Source organism: Elephas maximus, chromosome 21 (assembly GCF_024166365.1).
Source record: "Elephas maximus indicus isolate mEleMax1 chromosome 21, mEleMax1 primary haplotype, whole genome shotgun sequence".
Taxonomy (NCBI): Eukaryota; Metazoa; Chordata; class Mammalia; order Proboscidea; family Elephantidae; genus Elephas; species Elephas maximus.
Window position 1 is genome coordinate 8,090,251 of NC_064839.1, and position 17,665 is coordinate 8,107,915.

The 17,665-nt window shown below is 47.5% G+C and overlaps 1 protein-coding gene across 5 annotated transcripts in view; it reads left to right on the forward strand.

Moving 5' to 3' along the window:
- Positions 1-7,492, forward strand: part of LOC126064779 (ATP-binding cassette sub-family C member 12) — an 83,383-nt gene extending 75,891 nt beyond the window's left edge. For 4 of the 5 annotated variants that reach the window (XM_049864058.1, XM_049864060.1, XM_049864057.1 and 1 more), the window contains 6 exons: positions 563-752; positions 1,172-1,331; positions 3,022-3,100; positions 4,402-4,515; positions 7,001-7,165; positions 7,271-7,492. In XM_049864058.1, the coding sequence (XP_049720015.1) occupies positions 563-752; positions 1,172-1,331; positions 3,022-3,100; positions 4,402-4,515; positions 7,001-7,165; positions 7,271-7,363 (801 nt within the window). In that variant the 3' untranslated portion in view covers positions 7,364-7,492. The remainder of the gene's footprint in view (positions 1-562; positions 753-1,171; positions 1,332-3,021; positions 3,101-4,401; positions 4,516-7,000; positions 7,166-7,270) is intronic. The other variant, XM_049864062.1, reaches the window with a different exon arrangement.
- Positions 7,493-17,665: the final 10,173 nt, after the last annotated feature.

Here is a 17,665-nt window from a genome sequence, read left to right on the forward strand (position 1 = left end):
GACTCAGTCTGGAGTTGTCACCCAGCTTTGGGGTCACACTGCTGACACTTGCCCAGGTCTACAAGGCCCAGCGTTACCTGTGCCTTGCCAGTTTTTTTTCTCAATCTGTCTAATCACAAAGCTCTGGCCACACTAGTTTTCTTCCTCCAATCACCCAACCTCGTTCCAGGCTTGGGGCTTTGGTACTAGCTGTCCCCTCTGCCTAGAAGGCTCTGGCCTCGAATCTTGTGGCTGGCATCTTCTCTTCATTCCAGGTCTCAGCTTGAATGTTACCTTCTCACAGAAGCCTTCCTTGATCCCCAATTTGCTTTTACCACTGCCACCGCCTATAAGCCATACTCTATTACAATATCCTGTTTTATTGTCTTCATTTCTAAAATGTTTTGGTTGTTGTTACCACCTGACTTCCCACTAGTACCTGAGCTCCTTGACTGCAGGGTCCTTATGGGACTAGTTCACTACCAGCGAGCCCCGGTGCCTAGAACCGTGTGAGTGAGCGAAGGAATGGAAGAGCAGCAAAGCGAATGGCTACTTACCCGTCATTCATTATCCTGCTTTCCAGACCTGCGTTCCTGAATGCACTCACCGGCTCAAGATGGAGGCCTGTCCCAAGGACTGGCCCAGCCACGGGGAGATAACATTCAAAGACTATCAGATGAGGTACAGAGACAGCACTCCCCTTGTTCTCGACGGGCTGAACCTGAACATCCAGAGCGGGCAGACGGTCGGGATTGTCGGAAGAACAGGTTCTGGTGCGGGCAAGCTCCGCTTTTGTGCCTTCCGGGTTGTTTTCTTTGACTTGCCGCTGGATGTGCTAGTAAAGCCCGCCAGAGGGTGATATATATGGGTGGTGGGTTGGCTGGATTTTTCCCCCCTCAGATCTCTTTACTGTAAATGAGGATTTCAGGTTGAATGGGTGTGGGGCGTTGGAAGCAAACACACATGAGTTCTTGAATGAATTAAATGAGAATCGCTCCTGTTGAACGAGGCCCAGAGGATGAGCGAGAGGTAGGGCTGCCGGTGGCCACCAGCGCGGTGAGGGATCCTGTCTGCACAGCTCTCCACGCGGAGCCATTTTCATGGCATCTGAAAGTCCCTTAATTAAACGCCTTGATATGGTGGAAGTACAAGCCAATGCTTGATTTGTTGTTTTTGCTTTTATTGCCCCCAGGAAAGTCGTCGCTAGGAATGGCCTTGTTTCGTCTGGTGGAGCCAGCCAGCGGTACCATCTTCATTGACGAGGTGGACATTTGCACCATTGGTTTAGAAGACCTCAGGGCCAAGCTGACTGTGATCCCCCAGGACCCTGTCCTGTTCGTAGGTACAGTAAGGTAGCTGCTTTTGATCATCGTGCATTCCTATTTTTGGATAGTGAAATCAGGCAGACCAGGAGCTTTGTGAAGTCCCTGAGGTGCAGCTGGCCGGGGGTTTTGTATCTGAGGGGAAGCAGCATCCTGAAGTGCTCATGAACACTGCCGATGCCCGTTTCTAAGAGAAGCCCTGGGAGAATCTGGGGACCAAGGCCCTGAACGTGACTTGTATTGTGTAAATTACATTATTAGTAAGCGATAAGCAAGATGCTTATACGTGGGCTGAACAGATATCCCAGTTTGCCCAGGAGAGCCCTGGTTTATTCCTGTGCCCCAGCCCATCTGGTTTTGCAATGGCCACTCTCAAAAGTGCCTCAGTTTGCACAGTAGATAAATGGTTACCCTACTTACGTAGCCATTTTCTGGGAAGTACATTAATTCATTCCTGCTGAGGAGTAAATGGTTAGTGTTCTCAGCTGCTAATGAAAAGGCTGGAGGTTCTAGTCTACTCAGAGGCACCTCGGAAGAAAGACCTGGTGATCTACTTCCTAAAGATCCACCACTGAAAGCCCTCTGGAGCGCAGTTCTCTCCTGGCACACATGGGATCTCCATGAGTTGAGGTCGGAGTCAACGCAATGGCAACTGGCTAAGGAGTGAACAGAAGCTGTGAAGAGCTACAAGGACAGTGGAGTTGCTGCTTCTCGGGGCTGAAGATCTGAGGTCAGGGCAGAAAGAGAAAACCACAGAATCAAATTAAACTTGAAAATCCCATCAGAAGTTCAGCCTAGGGTTTTTCAATTAGTCCAGGGCAGCACCTGGAATGTGAGGGATCTTTCTCCCATGAAGGGCCAGACAATGTAGGGGGCTCTATTTAGAAAACGTGTGTGAAAAATACATTCCACGTGTCGAAATTCTAGACTCTCGCCCTGCATACTCACCCTTTGCAAGGCTCTGGGAACCATAGGTCATGTCCCTCTTGCAGCTCACAGGGTCACTCTGAAGGTGGGGTGTATGGAATGGCAGGTTGAATTGCTCTCTCTTCCTTTCTCTCTGCCAAGAGCAAAAGGAGATGAATTTGTACCGGGTAAAATCCACACTGGGGCTCAGTGGTGGAATTCTCACCTTCCATGAAGGAGACCTGGTTTGATTTCTGGCCATTGAGCCTCATGCGCAGCTACTACCCATCTGTCAGTGGAAGCTTGCATGTTGATATGATGCTGAACAGGTTTCAGAGGAACTTCCAGACTAAGATGGACTAGAAAGAAGGGCCTGGTGATCCACTTCCAAACATCAGCCAATGAAAACCCTATGAATCACAGTAGTCTGATTCTGTTGTGCATGGGGTCACCATGAGTTGGGGGTCAACTTGACACCAGGTGACAATAACAACAAAAATCGGCTCTGCTGCACATGGTGATGGAAAGGTCCAGATGCGTCTTCCTGGGTGCCTAGCTCAGTGTTACTTCTTGGCAGCACTGCACATGTCCCTGCCTGCTTCGGTGGTCTCTGGTTGGTCATGGGGTTCTGGGTCCTCAGTCTTGTGGTCTGAGTTGATACTTAATGGGCTGTCATCCTGGGCTGACACAGTTTTGAAGCTGTAAGGCCATTACATACCACCGCCCCCCACCCCCTTGGCCACATGCTGCAGAAAACCGTCCCCCAGCCTCTCACCCTCAAAAATCCAGCTCCCTCTCCTTTCCCTCATTGCAGGTACAACCTGGATCCCTTTGAGAGCCACACTGACGAGATGCTCTGGCAGGTTCTGGAAAGAACATTCATGAGAGACACAGTACGTTTCTGGGGTGGTCCAGGATGAATCAGCTTCCCAGAACAAGTGCTAGATACCTGGCCCAGGTTTTAATTCCACAAACACCTGGCCAGCATTTGACCAGGTTTGCTGTGGGTACCATGTAGGTCAGTTAATGTGATCCTTATTTACTTCTCATTATGAAAGGCAACAATAGGTAATACTGATTAGCCCTCTGAGATGATCCGGCCAAGACCTCTCCATCAATCATCTCACTTGATCCTTGCTACAGCCCTCTCAGGCTGGTACAGTCACCCTGATTTTATTTATTTATTTTTATTGTGCTTTAGATGAAGGTTTACAGAGCAAATTAGTTTCTCATTAAACAATTAATACACATATTGTTTTGTGACATTGGTTACCAACCCCACAGTCTGTCAGCACTCTCCCTTCTCGACCTTGAGTTCCCCAGTACCAGCTTTCCTGTCCCCTCCTACTTTCTTGTCCTTGCCCCTGGGCTGGCATGCCCATTTAGTCTCGTTTTGCTGTATGGGCCTGTCTAATCTTTGGCTGAAGCGTCACCCCAATTTTAGAGATGCTGAAATGAAGCTCAGGGCAGGGAAGTAACGCGTCCAGGCCAGCCAGTGGTGGACTGGAGTCTTGAGCCCAAGTCCATTTCCCTCTAGAACAGACGGAGTGCCCTGCTGCTCTGCCACTGGCCTCATTTGGTCATCCAAATGATGTCACAGAAAGGTGGGAGGTGTGATATGTTCAGGAAGGGCAAGTACGGCCGGTTTGAGTGGTCTGAACTGCCTGTGAAGCAGGACTCTGCGCCATAAGATCCTCAGCTCCAGTTGGAGTCAGCAGGTGAGCGTGGCCACCTCTGCAGCCCATGGGAGTGTTTTCCCCGGATGTGGCACTGAGATAAGCTTCTCCCAAAGCCACCGTGACTTGTCCAGCTAACAAGTCTTACCTTTCTTGGTCACCAGAAACCCCCCTCCTCTGTCCCACCACTATTTTGTCCGTGGAAACGGGGACTCAGAAAGCCATTTGCACTTGTTCATGTGTCCTCTGGAGCCATGCATGCAGGATTTGTGCTCTTTGGCGAGGTGCCTACGGGGTTCTATGAATCATACTGTGATTTTAAATTATTGCTGTCCACCTACTGCCTGGCCTTTCCCTGGTGCCTGTTTGCAATATTGAAATGATTGTTGTTTTGTGTTTTCTTTTCCACAGTAAAATAAAGCAAGCTGATGAATGCAAGAGACAGACAATCAATAGAGGCGGTGTGGGACAATTTTATAGATCATCAGCACAAATGCGGCATTTTCTGTGTTTTATAGATAATGAAACTCCCGGAAAAATTACAGGCAGAGGTCACAGAAAATGGGGAGAACTTCTCAGTGGGGGAACGCCAGTTGCTTTGTATGGCCCGAGCGCTCCTCCGTAATTCAAAAGTAAGGCAACAACATGGGAAATGGATTGGCCAAATTTTGGATCTCTCCCGCAGGGCCCCTCCATCCGGGAGGCCGAATCACACGTTCGTCTTCCAGCAAAGAGAGAGCAATCGGACCATTTAAAAACCAGCAGCTTTTTCTTAAGATAAAGCGGTGCAGAGTAGAAATTGAAAAATAACCATTGACAGCAATAGCAGCTCCCTGGCCTGGGTCTCCCCCTGGGCGAATTTGCGTAGGTATTCTGTCTGTTCTCCTAAGTGGTTCAAGTTTGAAAAACCTGCCTCTCGGCTTTTTACCTTTGTCCCTGATAAACAACGCAGGACACTGAAGAAGGCCATCAGGATGCCAGGACATGGGAATTGTGAAACGTACATGTATTTTCCTTAGGGACGTAGCCATCCTTGCTTGCTGCTTCTGGGGAAGGGGTTGATGTTGCTGTAGAAACCCCATTCTCTGAATCCTGATCAAACAGAGACCCCATAGTGTGTTCCCAGGCCTGGATGACAGGGACGTGGCATGCAATTAGGGCCTACCAGTTTTCCTGGCCCCTCCTGCCTTCTCGTCCTTTGCCCTGGGGTGGCATGTCCATTTAGTCTCGTTTGGTTGTATGGGCCTGTCTAATCTTTGGCTGAAGTGTCTGTGGAGCCCAGGTCAGGCAGTGGTTAAGAGCTCAGCTGCTAGCCAAACGGTCGGCAATTCAAATCCACCAGCAGCTCCTTGAAAACCCTATGGGGCAGTTCTACTCTGTCCTATAGGGTCACTATGAGTTGGAATAGACTTGATGGCAAAAGATTTGGTTTTCTTTTGCTGCCTGGCGCCACATGCTGTTAAGTGGGTTATGAGCATAAGACCTTTTACAGATGAGAAAACGGGAGCCTTGGGGATGGTAAGTAATGGAGTCAAACAACGTTTGGGCAGAACTCAAGTCCTCCATCTTAGAAACCAGCACTGTGATATGCAGAAGAATGGCCTCCCCCAAAATGTCCAGATTCTGGTCCTTGGCAACTGTGACTATGTCTGCTGATGTGGCGAACAAGACTTCGTAGATGTGATTAAGTGAAGGGTCTTGAGATGCGAGGCTCCTCTGGATTACCCAGGTGGGCCCCGTAGAGGGAGGTGGGAGGTCAGAGAGTGAGAAGAATATGCAACACTGGGGAAGCAGAGGTCAGAGCCATCAGAGAAAGGGAATAGAAAGCAGCCACCAGGACCAGGAAAAGGAAACGGGGTCTTCCCTAGAGTCCAGAAGGAACACGGCTCTATAAAAAATCCTTGATTTTAGCCCCATATGACCCATTTAGAACTTTCGACCTCCAGAATTATAATAGAGCAAAACCTGTGAAAGCTGGAATGCCTGTAAGGCAGAAACCTGTCAGAGAAGGAAAACTAAAACATTTTCCACTAATAGAGAGCAACAGAAAAGTGGTAAGACTGCACCCTGTCAAAGGTGGGAAACTTGCAAGACCTGGAAAAAGAAGGCAGTCCCCTCGAGTTCAGGCTGTCATAGGTTTTGTTCTAAATTTGTGTTGTGTTCAGCCACTAAGTTAGTGACAATGTGTTACAGCAGCAGCAGGAAGCTACTACAGTGCTGTTCTGATACCTCCTGCTCTCCTGACCACTCACGTTAGCGCAGTGGATAAAGCCTGTGGGCTATTTCTTCCTTCCAGATTGTAGGGTTAGAATTAACCACTTAAAAGAGGACCTAAGAATATATAACCTTGTTCTTCCAGCAAGTCAGTTTGAGAGAAATGAAGGTGGTTAGCATGGCTTTTATTTTGCTGGTGTTATGGATTGAATTGTGTCCCTCAAAATGTGTGTCAACTTGGCTAGGCCAGGATTCCCAGGGTTGGGTGACTGTCCACTATTTTGTCATCTGATGTGATTTTCCTATGTGTTATAAATTCCACCTCTATGATGTTAATGAGGCAGGATTAGAGGCAGTTATGTTAATGGGCAGGACTGAATCTACAAGATTATCTTGTGTCTTGAGTTAATCTTTTTTGAGATATAAAAGAGAGAAGTGAGCAGAGAGACATGGGTACCTGAGACCATCAAGGAACAAGAGCCAGGAGAATATTGTATGCTTTGGACCCAGGGTCCCTGCCCTGAGAAGCTCCTTGAGTGGGTAAGATTGATGTCAAGGACCTTTCCCCAAAACCAACAGAGAAAGAAAGCCTTCCCCTGGAGCTGGCGCCTGAATTTGGACCTCTAGCCCCCTAGACAGTGAGAGAATACATTTGTCTTTGCTAAAGCCATCCACTTGTGGTATTTCCGTTACAGCAGCACTAGATAACTAAGACGGCTGTTTTTTTTTCTAACTTCTTGAGATGGATACTTACTTAGCTCATTACTTTTCAGTCTTTCTCCTTTTTAAAGGGCTCCCCTTTTTAAATAAAGAAAAAAAGAAAAGACACTTCTAAATCTATACATTTTCCTCTCCGTACTGCTTTGGCTTAGTGTGATATTTACAATATTCCTTCCTCAACAGATCATTCTCCTTGACGAAGCCACTGCCTCCATGGACTCCAAGACGGACACTCTTGTTCAGAACACCATCAAAGACGCCTTCAGAGGCTGCACAGTGCTCACCATTGCCCACCGCTTAAACACAGTTCTCAACTGCGACCGCGTGCTGGTCATGGAAAATGGGAAGGTGAAGGGCGCTGGAGGCTTCCCCTTCCTGGAGGTTCACATGGTTTGGGCTTTATTATGGTGGGTAGATGATTTCTGACAGCTTCAGTTCTTCTCTGACTTTCAGGTGGTTGAGTTTGACAAGCCCGAAGTCCTTGCTGAGAATCCAGATTCCGCGTTTGCAATGTTACTAGCAGCAGAAAACAAAGTCCGATTGTAAGGGTCCCTGTGGGGGCTATGTTGCGTGATTTTAGAGGAGGAGGGTGTATGCGATGACTAGAAGGAGGGCTATCATCTCAGCAGGCAGCCGTAACTCACCCTCCTTGCCACCCCACGGAGCCCAAGCTGAGCTGGGGCAGAGCTGGTTTTCCCTGCCTCACCCAGTCCGGACCACCTCATCCCTTGGCAGGCTTGGGGCTGGTTCTGGATAGCGAAAGAGGGCAGACACAGTAAATGTGTTAAAACAAAAAAAACTGCCCCTCATTCCCTGAAACCCCCAGGGTCTCATGTGACCCTACCAATACCGTCTCAGTGCTCGAAAATGGATACATTGTAACTTCCAGTTAAAAACTTGGATGTTTTTAAACAGAATGGGGAAAATGCCTAAGAATAGGACTTGTAACAGTTTCCGTGCCTTGTGATCAGATAGGAAAAGAGAATTTTTTCCCACCTTCACTCCTATTCACCCCTGTCTTTCCTGAGTGACAACTACAGAGATCTGCAGCATGTAAGATGGGTTACAGTGTGTGGCCAATTCTTTTTTTTTTTTAAATCGTATTACATGTTCTGTTTGATCTATTAGAATAACCAGGAAAACAAAATGCTGGAGTTTCTCCATAAATGACATTTCTATATCTTCTTTATTGGTCATTAAAATGCAGTAGGAAATTAAACTCCCCTGAAATGCTGCTATGCAATTATTTTGTTGTTAGGTGCCATCGAGTTGGTTCTGACTCATAGCGACCCCTTGCACAACAGAACAGCACTGCCCCGTCCTGCTCCGTCCTCACAATTGTTACTATGCTTGAGCCCATTGTTGCAGCCACTGTGTCAATCCATCTCATTGAGGGTCTTCCTTTTTTTGCTGACCCTCTATTTTACCAAGCATGATGTCCTTCCCCAGGGACTGGTCCCTTCTGATAACATGTCCAAAGTATGTGAGACGAAGTCTCACCATCCTCACTTCTGAGGACAATTCTGGCTGTACTTCTTTCAAGACAGATTTGTTCCCTCTTTTGACAGTCCATGGTATATTCAACATTCTTTGCCAACATCACAATTCAAAGGCGTTGGTTTTCCTTATTCATTGTCCAGCTTTCGCATGCATATGAGGTGATTCAAAACACCATGGCTGAGGTCAGGCACACCTTAGTCCTTAAAGTGACATCTTTGCTTTTCAACACTTCAAAGAGGTCTTTTGCAGCAGATTTGCCCAATGCAATTTCTTGACCGCTGCTTCCATGGGTGTTGATTGTGGATCCAAGCAAAATGAAGTCCCTGACAACTTCAGTCTTTTCTCCATTTACCACGATGTTGTTTATTGGTCTAGTTGTGAGGATTTTTGTTTGCTTTACTGAAGATATTCCAATTTTTGTATTTTTACCTCTCATACACCCTCATTGGGTTCTCCCCTGGCTCAGTCATAACCCTCCCCGGTTCCCAAATGAAGGGCTTTCTTTCCAACCTCAAGGTTCACTATGGCAGATGCAAGTAGGATGTATTCCAAGTAGCCCAAGAGTGAGCACTGCTAATTTATGGGGACATTTGAAGGAAAAGACAATAGAAAATTTTAGGGGCTCTTGTACAGGACTCCCTGGGTGGACCACATGGTTAAGTCCTTGGCTACTACTTGAAAGGTTGGTGGTTTGAATTCACCCAAAGGTGCCTCGGAAGAAAGGCCTGGTAATCTGCTCTGCAACACACGTGGCCTCCATGAGTTGGACTGGACTCAGTGGCAGCTGGTGTGTTGATTGACTGATTGACTTGCACACCACTTGCCAAGGGCCACACCCTGAGGGCTGAAGGCCCAGCCATGTTTCCTGGACTCAGGCTGAGTTCTAGCTACAGCACAGGGCAGTGTTGATTAGCAGAGCTCCGTTTGGTGCCCCCTCCTCTCTACTCCCTTTCTGAGTCTTGGCTGCCTACCTATTTCCTTCCTCCCAAACATGCAGAAGGCACAGTGCCGGGCACAGAGTGAGCATTCAGAACCAGTGTGCCCGGGCGAATGGCAGCATCTGAGGAACTCATTCAAACACGGGCAGCGGGAGCTGGTGTGCTCCCATCCGAGGACCATTTGCTTGTTAAGGACCTGAGATTTACTACAGAGATGTCAACAGCCAGCACGTCAAGGACTATGCCTGTGAGGTTGGCTTCCAGTCAGTCTTTCTCCAACTCTTGTCTGACCAGAGTCTGCAGAGCCGGAAGTGAGGCCAGCAGAGGCAGAAGCGGGTTCAGGTTCAGCTCCCAGTCTGGTGAGCGTACTGGTGCCCTGTCCAAGGCAGTTTAGCAGCCATGCTGCCATCAGCCAAGGATGCACACCAAGAAGGAGGTGGCAGGAAAGGACATAAATAAGGAGGGTCCTTTCACAGGCATCTCCGCACCAAGCTTGGACTCTCCAAGGTGAAGGGAACCAGTGTGTCTTTACACGCCCTGCTGGCCTGACCTGAGCTTTTTCCTGTCATGTGCAATCCGGATCTAGAGGTCATCGAGCCCAAGTTCGCTCAGCTCTGGGGCAGCTGTTGTGCCAGGCTGAGTGTGGTCACCCTACGACTCCCCAGATGTGGCAGCTGGACCCAGCAGTCCCTGCTGGCCACATAAATCCATGCCAGCTATGTGCTGGGTAAACCGAAAACCAAACCAGCCGCTGTTGACTCCAACTCATGGGGACCCATGTGTGCAGAACAGAACCACAATCCATAGGGCTTTCAATGGCTGTGACCATTTGGGAGCAGATAGCCAGGTCTGTCTTCCAAGGTGCCTCTGGATGGATTAGAACCAACAACCTTTTGGTTAGTAGAAGAGTGCTTCACTGACTGCACCACCTAGGGACTACTGGGAGGAGATCCAAAACAAATATGATTCATGGCCATCCCACCTGTTACAGAGTAGAACTGCTCCATAGGTGTTTTAGTCAGCTAACGCTGCTATAACAGATATACCACAAGTGGATGGCTTTAACAAAGAGAAATTTATTCTCTCACAGTTTACAAGGTTAGCAGTCCGAATTCAGGGTGCTGGCTCCAGGGGAAGGCTCTTTCTCTCTCTGTCAGTTGTGGAGGAAGGTCCTTGTCATCAATCTTACCCTGGTCTAGAAGTTTCTCAAAGCAGGAACCCCAGGTCCAAAGGATGCGCTATTCTCATGGCTCTTGTTTCTTGGTGGTATGAAGTTCCCTTGTCTCCCTGCTCACTTCTCTCTTTTATACCTCAAAAGAGATTGATTTAAGACACAGCCTAATCTTGTAGATTGAGTCCTGCTCATTAACATAACTGCCACTAATAATCCCACCTCGTTAACATCCTAGAGACAGGATTTACAACACATAGGAAAGTCATATCAGATGAAACTGGTGGACAAACAATATTGGGAATCATGGTCCAGCCAAGTTGATGGATATTGTGGGGAACACAATTCAGTCCATGACAATAGAGTGTTCTTGGCTGTACTCTTCCTAGAGGCAGGTCTCCAGGTCTTTCTTCTGTGGCACCAATGGGTGGGTTTGAGCCACCAACTTTTAGGTTAGCAATTGAGTGCAAACTGTTTGTGACACCCATGGAAATTGGGGGCAGATGGGGGTACTTTATTTTCTACCAATTTGGCTCCAGCCAGGCAATTAGTCTGTGATTTCGAGGAGATGTGTCCATGCAGGCAGAAGTTGGCCAAGGCTACGATGTCCTGTGGCTCACTCAGGTGTTCTGAAAGATGGGTCACCTCCTACCACTTGTCTTGTACCCACTCTCCCCTTGGCTTATACAGACAGAACAGGATGCCGACATGGTCTATAACAGCTGGAGAACCTTACAACGTGCCAGGAACCATGATAAGCATTTTTACATGAATGATTTCGTTGAATCCTCATCTTACCTCCCGGGATGGCACTTAAATTTTTCCCGTTTTACAGAGGCAGAAACTAAGGCTCACTGAGGTTGGTTACTTAGCTACAGGTACATGGGAAGGAGGGAGCAGCGCCCTAACCGTCTACTCTGCGGCCTCTGCTCCTCACCTGTCCCCAGCAGTCTCTCATGCCTTTTCCACCTGCCTGCTGCGGTGGCCTTGATAGTCATCCTCACGGGGAAGAGCGACTTCTGGATGTGCATGAACAACAGCACGGAACCGCTTCAGTGAACCCGCCTCCCCCGCAGTCCTTACTGGCACTGAAATGTTAGCCAGGGGGAGACTATGTAGAATGATAAAACCAGTTGCCATCAAGCGGATTCCGACCTATGGAGACCTCATGTGTGTCACAGTAGAACTGTGCTCTGTAGGATTTTCATGGCTATGACTTTCAGAAACAGATCACCAGGCCTTTCTTCCAAGGTACCTCTGAGTGGGTTCAAAACACCAGTCTTTTGGTTAGCAGCCAAGTGATTAACCGCTCGTACCACCAGGGCTGCCTGGTATGCTGAATAGTAGTCACCAACATTTATTCCTCAAGGCACATGCATAACTCACTGACTCCCTACCATATCCCTGTGGGGTATGTACCAGAGTTATCCCCACACTACTGATGAGGAAACTGAGTCACGGAGAGAGTAACTTGGCCAAGGTCACACCACTATTGAAACTTGAACTCCAGCAGGCTGACTCTAAAGTGTGTTCCCTAACTTCAGGGGGCGAAAGAGTTGGAAAGGCTGTGTATTTGTCAGGTTGGGTGAGGTTATGCTGTGGTAACAAACAATCCCAGATCTCAGTGGTTGACTCCCTCCACGTACTATATGCTCATCGTGGGTCAGCGGTGGCTGTCCTGCTTGCCCTCTGTCACTTTGGGTCCCAGCCCTCTGTCCGCAAAGTGACCGATCTCATGGAGGAGGGCAAAGGTGGACATGGTAGTCACAAGTGACATGTGCCCCTTCCACTCAGGTTTCATGGGCAAAAGTGAATCACGTGACCACTCCTAAGTTCAGCAGGGTGGGGGGTATATATTCAACCCGCAGGGAGGGGCACCACGGGCACGTGGACAAGCTTGTCCCTGAAGAAAACTGCATAACCCTCCACTTGGAAGGGGCAGCAAATGTTTTGAACACTGATATAATTTTCCACAGCCTGAATTTGGGTTTTGGTTCTGTAACCCAGTAACTGTGTTACCTGGGGCAAGCAGCTTGCCCTCTCTGAGCCTCCATCCCCCAATATGTAAAATTTGGGGTTTGGACTAAATGCTAAGATCCTTTTCAGCCCTGACCTTCAATCTAGAGAAACCAAAAGGGGATATAAAACCTGTTTCTGGAGCATTGACAGGAACCCTGAGGGCACAATAAAGTGCTCGGCTGCTAATCGAAAGGTTGGCAGTTCAAACCACCAGAGACTCCCCAGGAGAAAAGAACTTGCGATTTGCCTAGGAAACCCTATGTTCCACTCTGTCACATGGGTTGCTGTGAGTCAGGATCGACTCAATGGCACACAACAACAGAGCATTGACAGGGTTGAATGCATTTATATTATTTATTTATATTACTTATAATCCTTTCAGAAGGATTTTAACCAGTACCAGTCACCACTGAGTTGATTCTGTCTCACGGCAGCTGTCACAGATTGAATTGTGTCCCCCCCAAATATGTGTCAACTTGGTTAGGCCATGATTCCCAGTATCTGTGGTTGTCCTCCATTTTGTGATTGTAATTTTTTGTTAAAGAGGATTGGGGTGGGATTGCCATACCCTTACTAAGGTCACATCCCTGATCCAGTATAAAGAGAGTTTTCCTGGAGTGTGGCCTGTACCACCTTTTGTCTTACAAGAGATAAAAGGAGAGGGAAGTGAGCAGAGATAGGAGACCTCATACCAATAAGAAAGCAGTGCCGTGCCGGGAGCAGAGCGCATTCTTTGGACCCAGGGTTTCTAAGCGGAGGAGCTCCTAGTCCAGGGGAAGATTGATAACAAGGACCTTCCTCCGGAGCCGACAGAGAAAGCCTTCCCCTGAAGCTGACACCCTGAATTTGGACATCTAGCCTACTAGACTGTAAGAGAATTAATTTCTCTCTGTTAAAGCCATCGACTTGGGGTGCTTCTGTTACAGCAGCACCGGATGACTGAGACATCAGCCCCATGTGTGTCAGAGCGGAACCATGCTCCGCAGGGTTTTCAATGCCTGTGTTTCAGAAGTAGAACACCAGGTCTTTCCTCTGAGGCACGTGCCTCTGGGTGGACTCCAACCTTTCAGTTAGCAGCTGAGCACCATCCAGAGACCTTTCAGAGAGATTACGTTGTTGTTGTTGTGTGTTGTTGAGGGGGATTATCATGCTCCTTAAGTGCAATTCAATATTTTCTTCCATGTTAAATTTGTAAAGCTGAGCAAAGTTCAGTCTTCCCTTATGGTCTACTTTAATGCTAATTAGTAAATAAATTCTTTACATTTTTTTCTTCATTTTATTTTCGTGCCCTGGGTTTGCTGTGGTTTGGACTTTATCAGCCTATTAGGCGATCTTATGCTCAAGGTTATGGATGAAGGCCTCTTGAATATTCTTTGCTAGGTGCCAGAAAAGAAGGCAGTAATAAAAATAAGTCACTTGCATGCATTATTATTAAAAGTTAATGACAAATTGCCTGTGAAGTGCTTCATAGTCAATTGTGTCCTGAAGCTAATCAAAGGATGAGTGATCCACAGTAAGGGTCAACAAGCTACAGCCCTCGATCCAAATTCACCCTGCCATCTATTTTTATAAATGAAGTTTTATTGGAACACAGTCACATTCATTTGTTAATGTGTTGTCTATGGCTGCTTTCACATTCCAATGGCAGAGTTGAGTACTTGCTACAGAACTGATGATCTTCATAGCCAAAACTATTTATTATCTGGCTTTTTACGGAAGCAGATTACTGGTTCACGGTGTAGGCATCACATGAGATGTGGCAGGGAAGTCTACTGCGGGTGAAGGGGTAGGTTCTGGAAAGTTCCTTGCCATTGCCTGGTCTGTATGTGGTGCCTGAAGCTGTGGCAGCCATCTTGTGAACATAGAAGATAGAAGGTCCTTGTTGATGACATTGAGCTGCTGATTTACCGATCCTGCAGCCACCTTACCCCTTGTCATGTGAGAGCATATGTTTTCCTTATTGTTCAAGCCAGCTCCAGCTGGGCTAGCTGTTACTTGCAGCCAAACACATCATAAATGATACAGATGACCGAGTGTTCTCCTCGTTCCTGAGAAGATGCTGATCCTTACCTGAGGAAAAACGAACTTCAATCCCTGCCCTGAGAGGTACAGCTATCCTCCTCCAATTTAGACGTGGCCCAAACAAGTGTTAGTTCACATCCAAGCAAGCAGAGTTTGCGATTCTTGTCTCTCCCCAAAGCTTCATGCTATTTACAAATATTTTCTTCATGTTCCCTCTCTACTGCCCAAGACCAGAAGGATTCAGAAAGAATTTGTTCACTTTATTCTTGCTATTTAAGTGAACAGATCTGAAATTGGCCCAGAATTGTAGGTAAAAATGTGAAATGTTCTTTGCCAAGAGCCAGAATCACTTTGGCTGGAACAGCATGATTTAAATGGGTTGAAAAATGCAGGAGGTCAGCCTGAGGTCAGACGGACGATCAAAGAAATCACTTTTCTTTTGGCCTTGTGTAGAAGGTCACTTCGGGGTGAGGCTAAATTGAGCACTAAAACCTTCAAATAAATGCTGATTTCCATGGAGAGGGTCTGCCTGATTTCATGATGTGCATGTTACATCGCTCCCGCTGAAAGCTTGCTCTCTGGTGGGGCTCGCATTAAAGGGCCAGACAAAGGCGGCTTCCACTGCTTTAGCAAAAAACAGGTGGGAGCCAGGCTGACCTTGACCTTCAGCTCCAGGGACCTCAGGAGCTTTGGGATTTCTCCACCTGGCAAGAAACACACTCAAAGACACAAAGACACCTAAATTTGGCTTATGGCTATTGGCTCGCATTTCCTTTAACAAGAAATTCACACAGCCTGTGAGTATCTTAAAAGGGACAATGACCTACCATTTGCAAAGCCTCTTCTCTGACAAATTATTCTCGAGTGAATATTCTCATAGAGTGTCAGGATATGGACAAGAACCTTGAGACTATAATTGTTACTAGCTATGAGCAAAAAAAAAAAAAAAATTTTTTTCTTTTTAAGAGCACTCAGAAGGAGCCCTGGTGGCATAGTGGTTAAGCACTTGGCTACTAACTAAAAGGTTGGTAGTTGGAATCCCCCAGCTGCTCCTTGAAGACTCTACGGGGCAGTTCTACCCTGTCCAATAGGGTTGCTACAAGTTGGGATCAACTCCACGGCAAGAGGTATAAGCACTTGGCGTACATCATATCATTAAATCTTTAAACAGCTCGTGAAGAAGGGATGATTGTTTCTGTTTGTTCAGGGAAAACATGTAACCTTTCCAAGTTTACCCAGATGGTCGGAGGGGGAAACAGGATTCAAACCCCAGAGTTCCCTCCCTCAGTTCAATCCCTTCACTTTACAGATTAGGAAACTGAGACCCAGAAATCCTAAAACTGGTCCAAGTTCACCCAACGAGTGTCTGGGTGAGGGTTAGAATCTGGGGTCCTGGATTCCAGCCTAGGGCTACATCCACGGGCACACATTGCATCAGACCGTTCTGAAGAAGGCTGACTGTTGGCTAGTTCTGTGACTTCCGCCATAAAGAAAATAGAAAGTTCTTTCCCCCAGGGTGCTTATAATCTTACTGGGAAAATGACTTAATAGTGCCAATGAGCTTAGAGTAAAATGCCAGAGGATGAAGTGTAAGGTAAGGTTTGTTCATTCATTCACTCATTTCGTAATTCCACATGCTCATTTGTTTTTTTTTATTTTCTTCCATCTTAAAAGGGAGGACAAATAAAGGTCAGAAGAGGTGGGAAAAACTGAGGAGATGATGGTCCTTGTAGGACAAGTAGCAGCTATGAACGTGATGAGGAGCAGAAGGGGTCTTTTTGGTTGGGGGAGTCACTGAAACACAGACCTGGAGGTGGGATGAGCCTGGCTGAGGGAGGCAGAGAGTGACTTCCCTCACTAGGGCTTAGGACCAGTTGGAAAATTGTCAGGTACTGTCTGCATCTCCAAACAGAGCTGGTGACCACCAACAGCCTGGATACAACTGGAGATGGGAGAACAGTTGGTTGGGGAAACAATTAGGAAAAGTGTTGGCTAAAGCCTGTTAGCAATAAAAGGAGCCTGGCCAAGGAAGATCAGGGCCCCCAGGCAATCCTGCTGCAGCAGAGCCAGCTAAGCTACTGGGAGGAGTACGGGGCTGGTTTCCCACATCACTCTTCCTGGGTCAGGCCATGGTAGGATGGCGAGACTGGACACCCTGAGAGCTAACACTGCCAGTAACATGCAGTGTCATGTGTGCAGTTCAGAAATCTGCACGCCAGCAGGAAGCTCTCCTGGACGTGCAGTGGAAGAGGCAGGAGAGCCTAGTCCCATCTGGAGCATCAGTTTAAATTTTTTGCCTCTTGCTTCTTTGAGTGCTAAATCAAAGACCATCCGCGTAGCAGGATCACGTAGGAAATGATGAGGCCACTCTGTGTGGAAAGCATGTCTGGCTTGGCAACCAAAAGGGTTCTTTGGTAAGTGGCCATAATGGTGCTATAACACTAACAAAATCCCTCCTTTGCTCTGACGGAGAGTTTTAGAACCCAGTGCCCTCACTCTAAGCAAAGGCAGCCTGTTAATATCTGGATTGACAAACTAGAGGACAGGGAAGTGTGCCAGAGAGAAAAAGTGAACGCTGCCCCTTTTTGGCCCAGATCCCAGGGATTGCTTGTACGTTTCCGTGTGCTTTGGCTACCAGCTATGGGAATCATTAATTCTTCTTCCCAGGAGCCTTGGGCTACTGGAGCTGCTCTGCCCACACACAACAAAGGCAGCAGTGCCTAGAAGCTTATATCCCCTGGGCAGTTCTTAGAAATACAGCCAGAATGCTCACTAGAAGCAAGGATGGCGAGACTTCATCTCACACACTTTGGACATGTTATCAGGAGGGACCAGTCCCTGGAGAAGGACGTCATCCTTGGTAGAGTAGAGGGTTAGAGAAAAAGAGGAAGGCCCTCAGTGAGATGGATTAACACAGTGGCTACAACAATAGACTCAAGCACAGCAATGATTGTGATGATGATGCAGGACCAGGCAGTGTTTTGTTCTATTGTACATGGGGTCGGTATGAGTTGGAACCAACTCAGTGGCACCTAACAACAACGACAGGGCAGTTCTTAGTACGCCCACTCCCTTAACTTGGGGTAGGACTACTTACACTTCCAAGTTTCCCTGCAGGATCAGGCTTCAGGTTCCTTCTGTAGGTTTTTGTCCGAAAATCTACCCTTGCTTGCCTTCCTCCCCTTCTCTCTGCTTTTC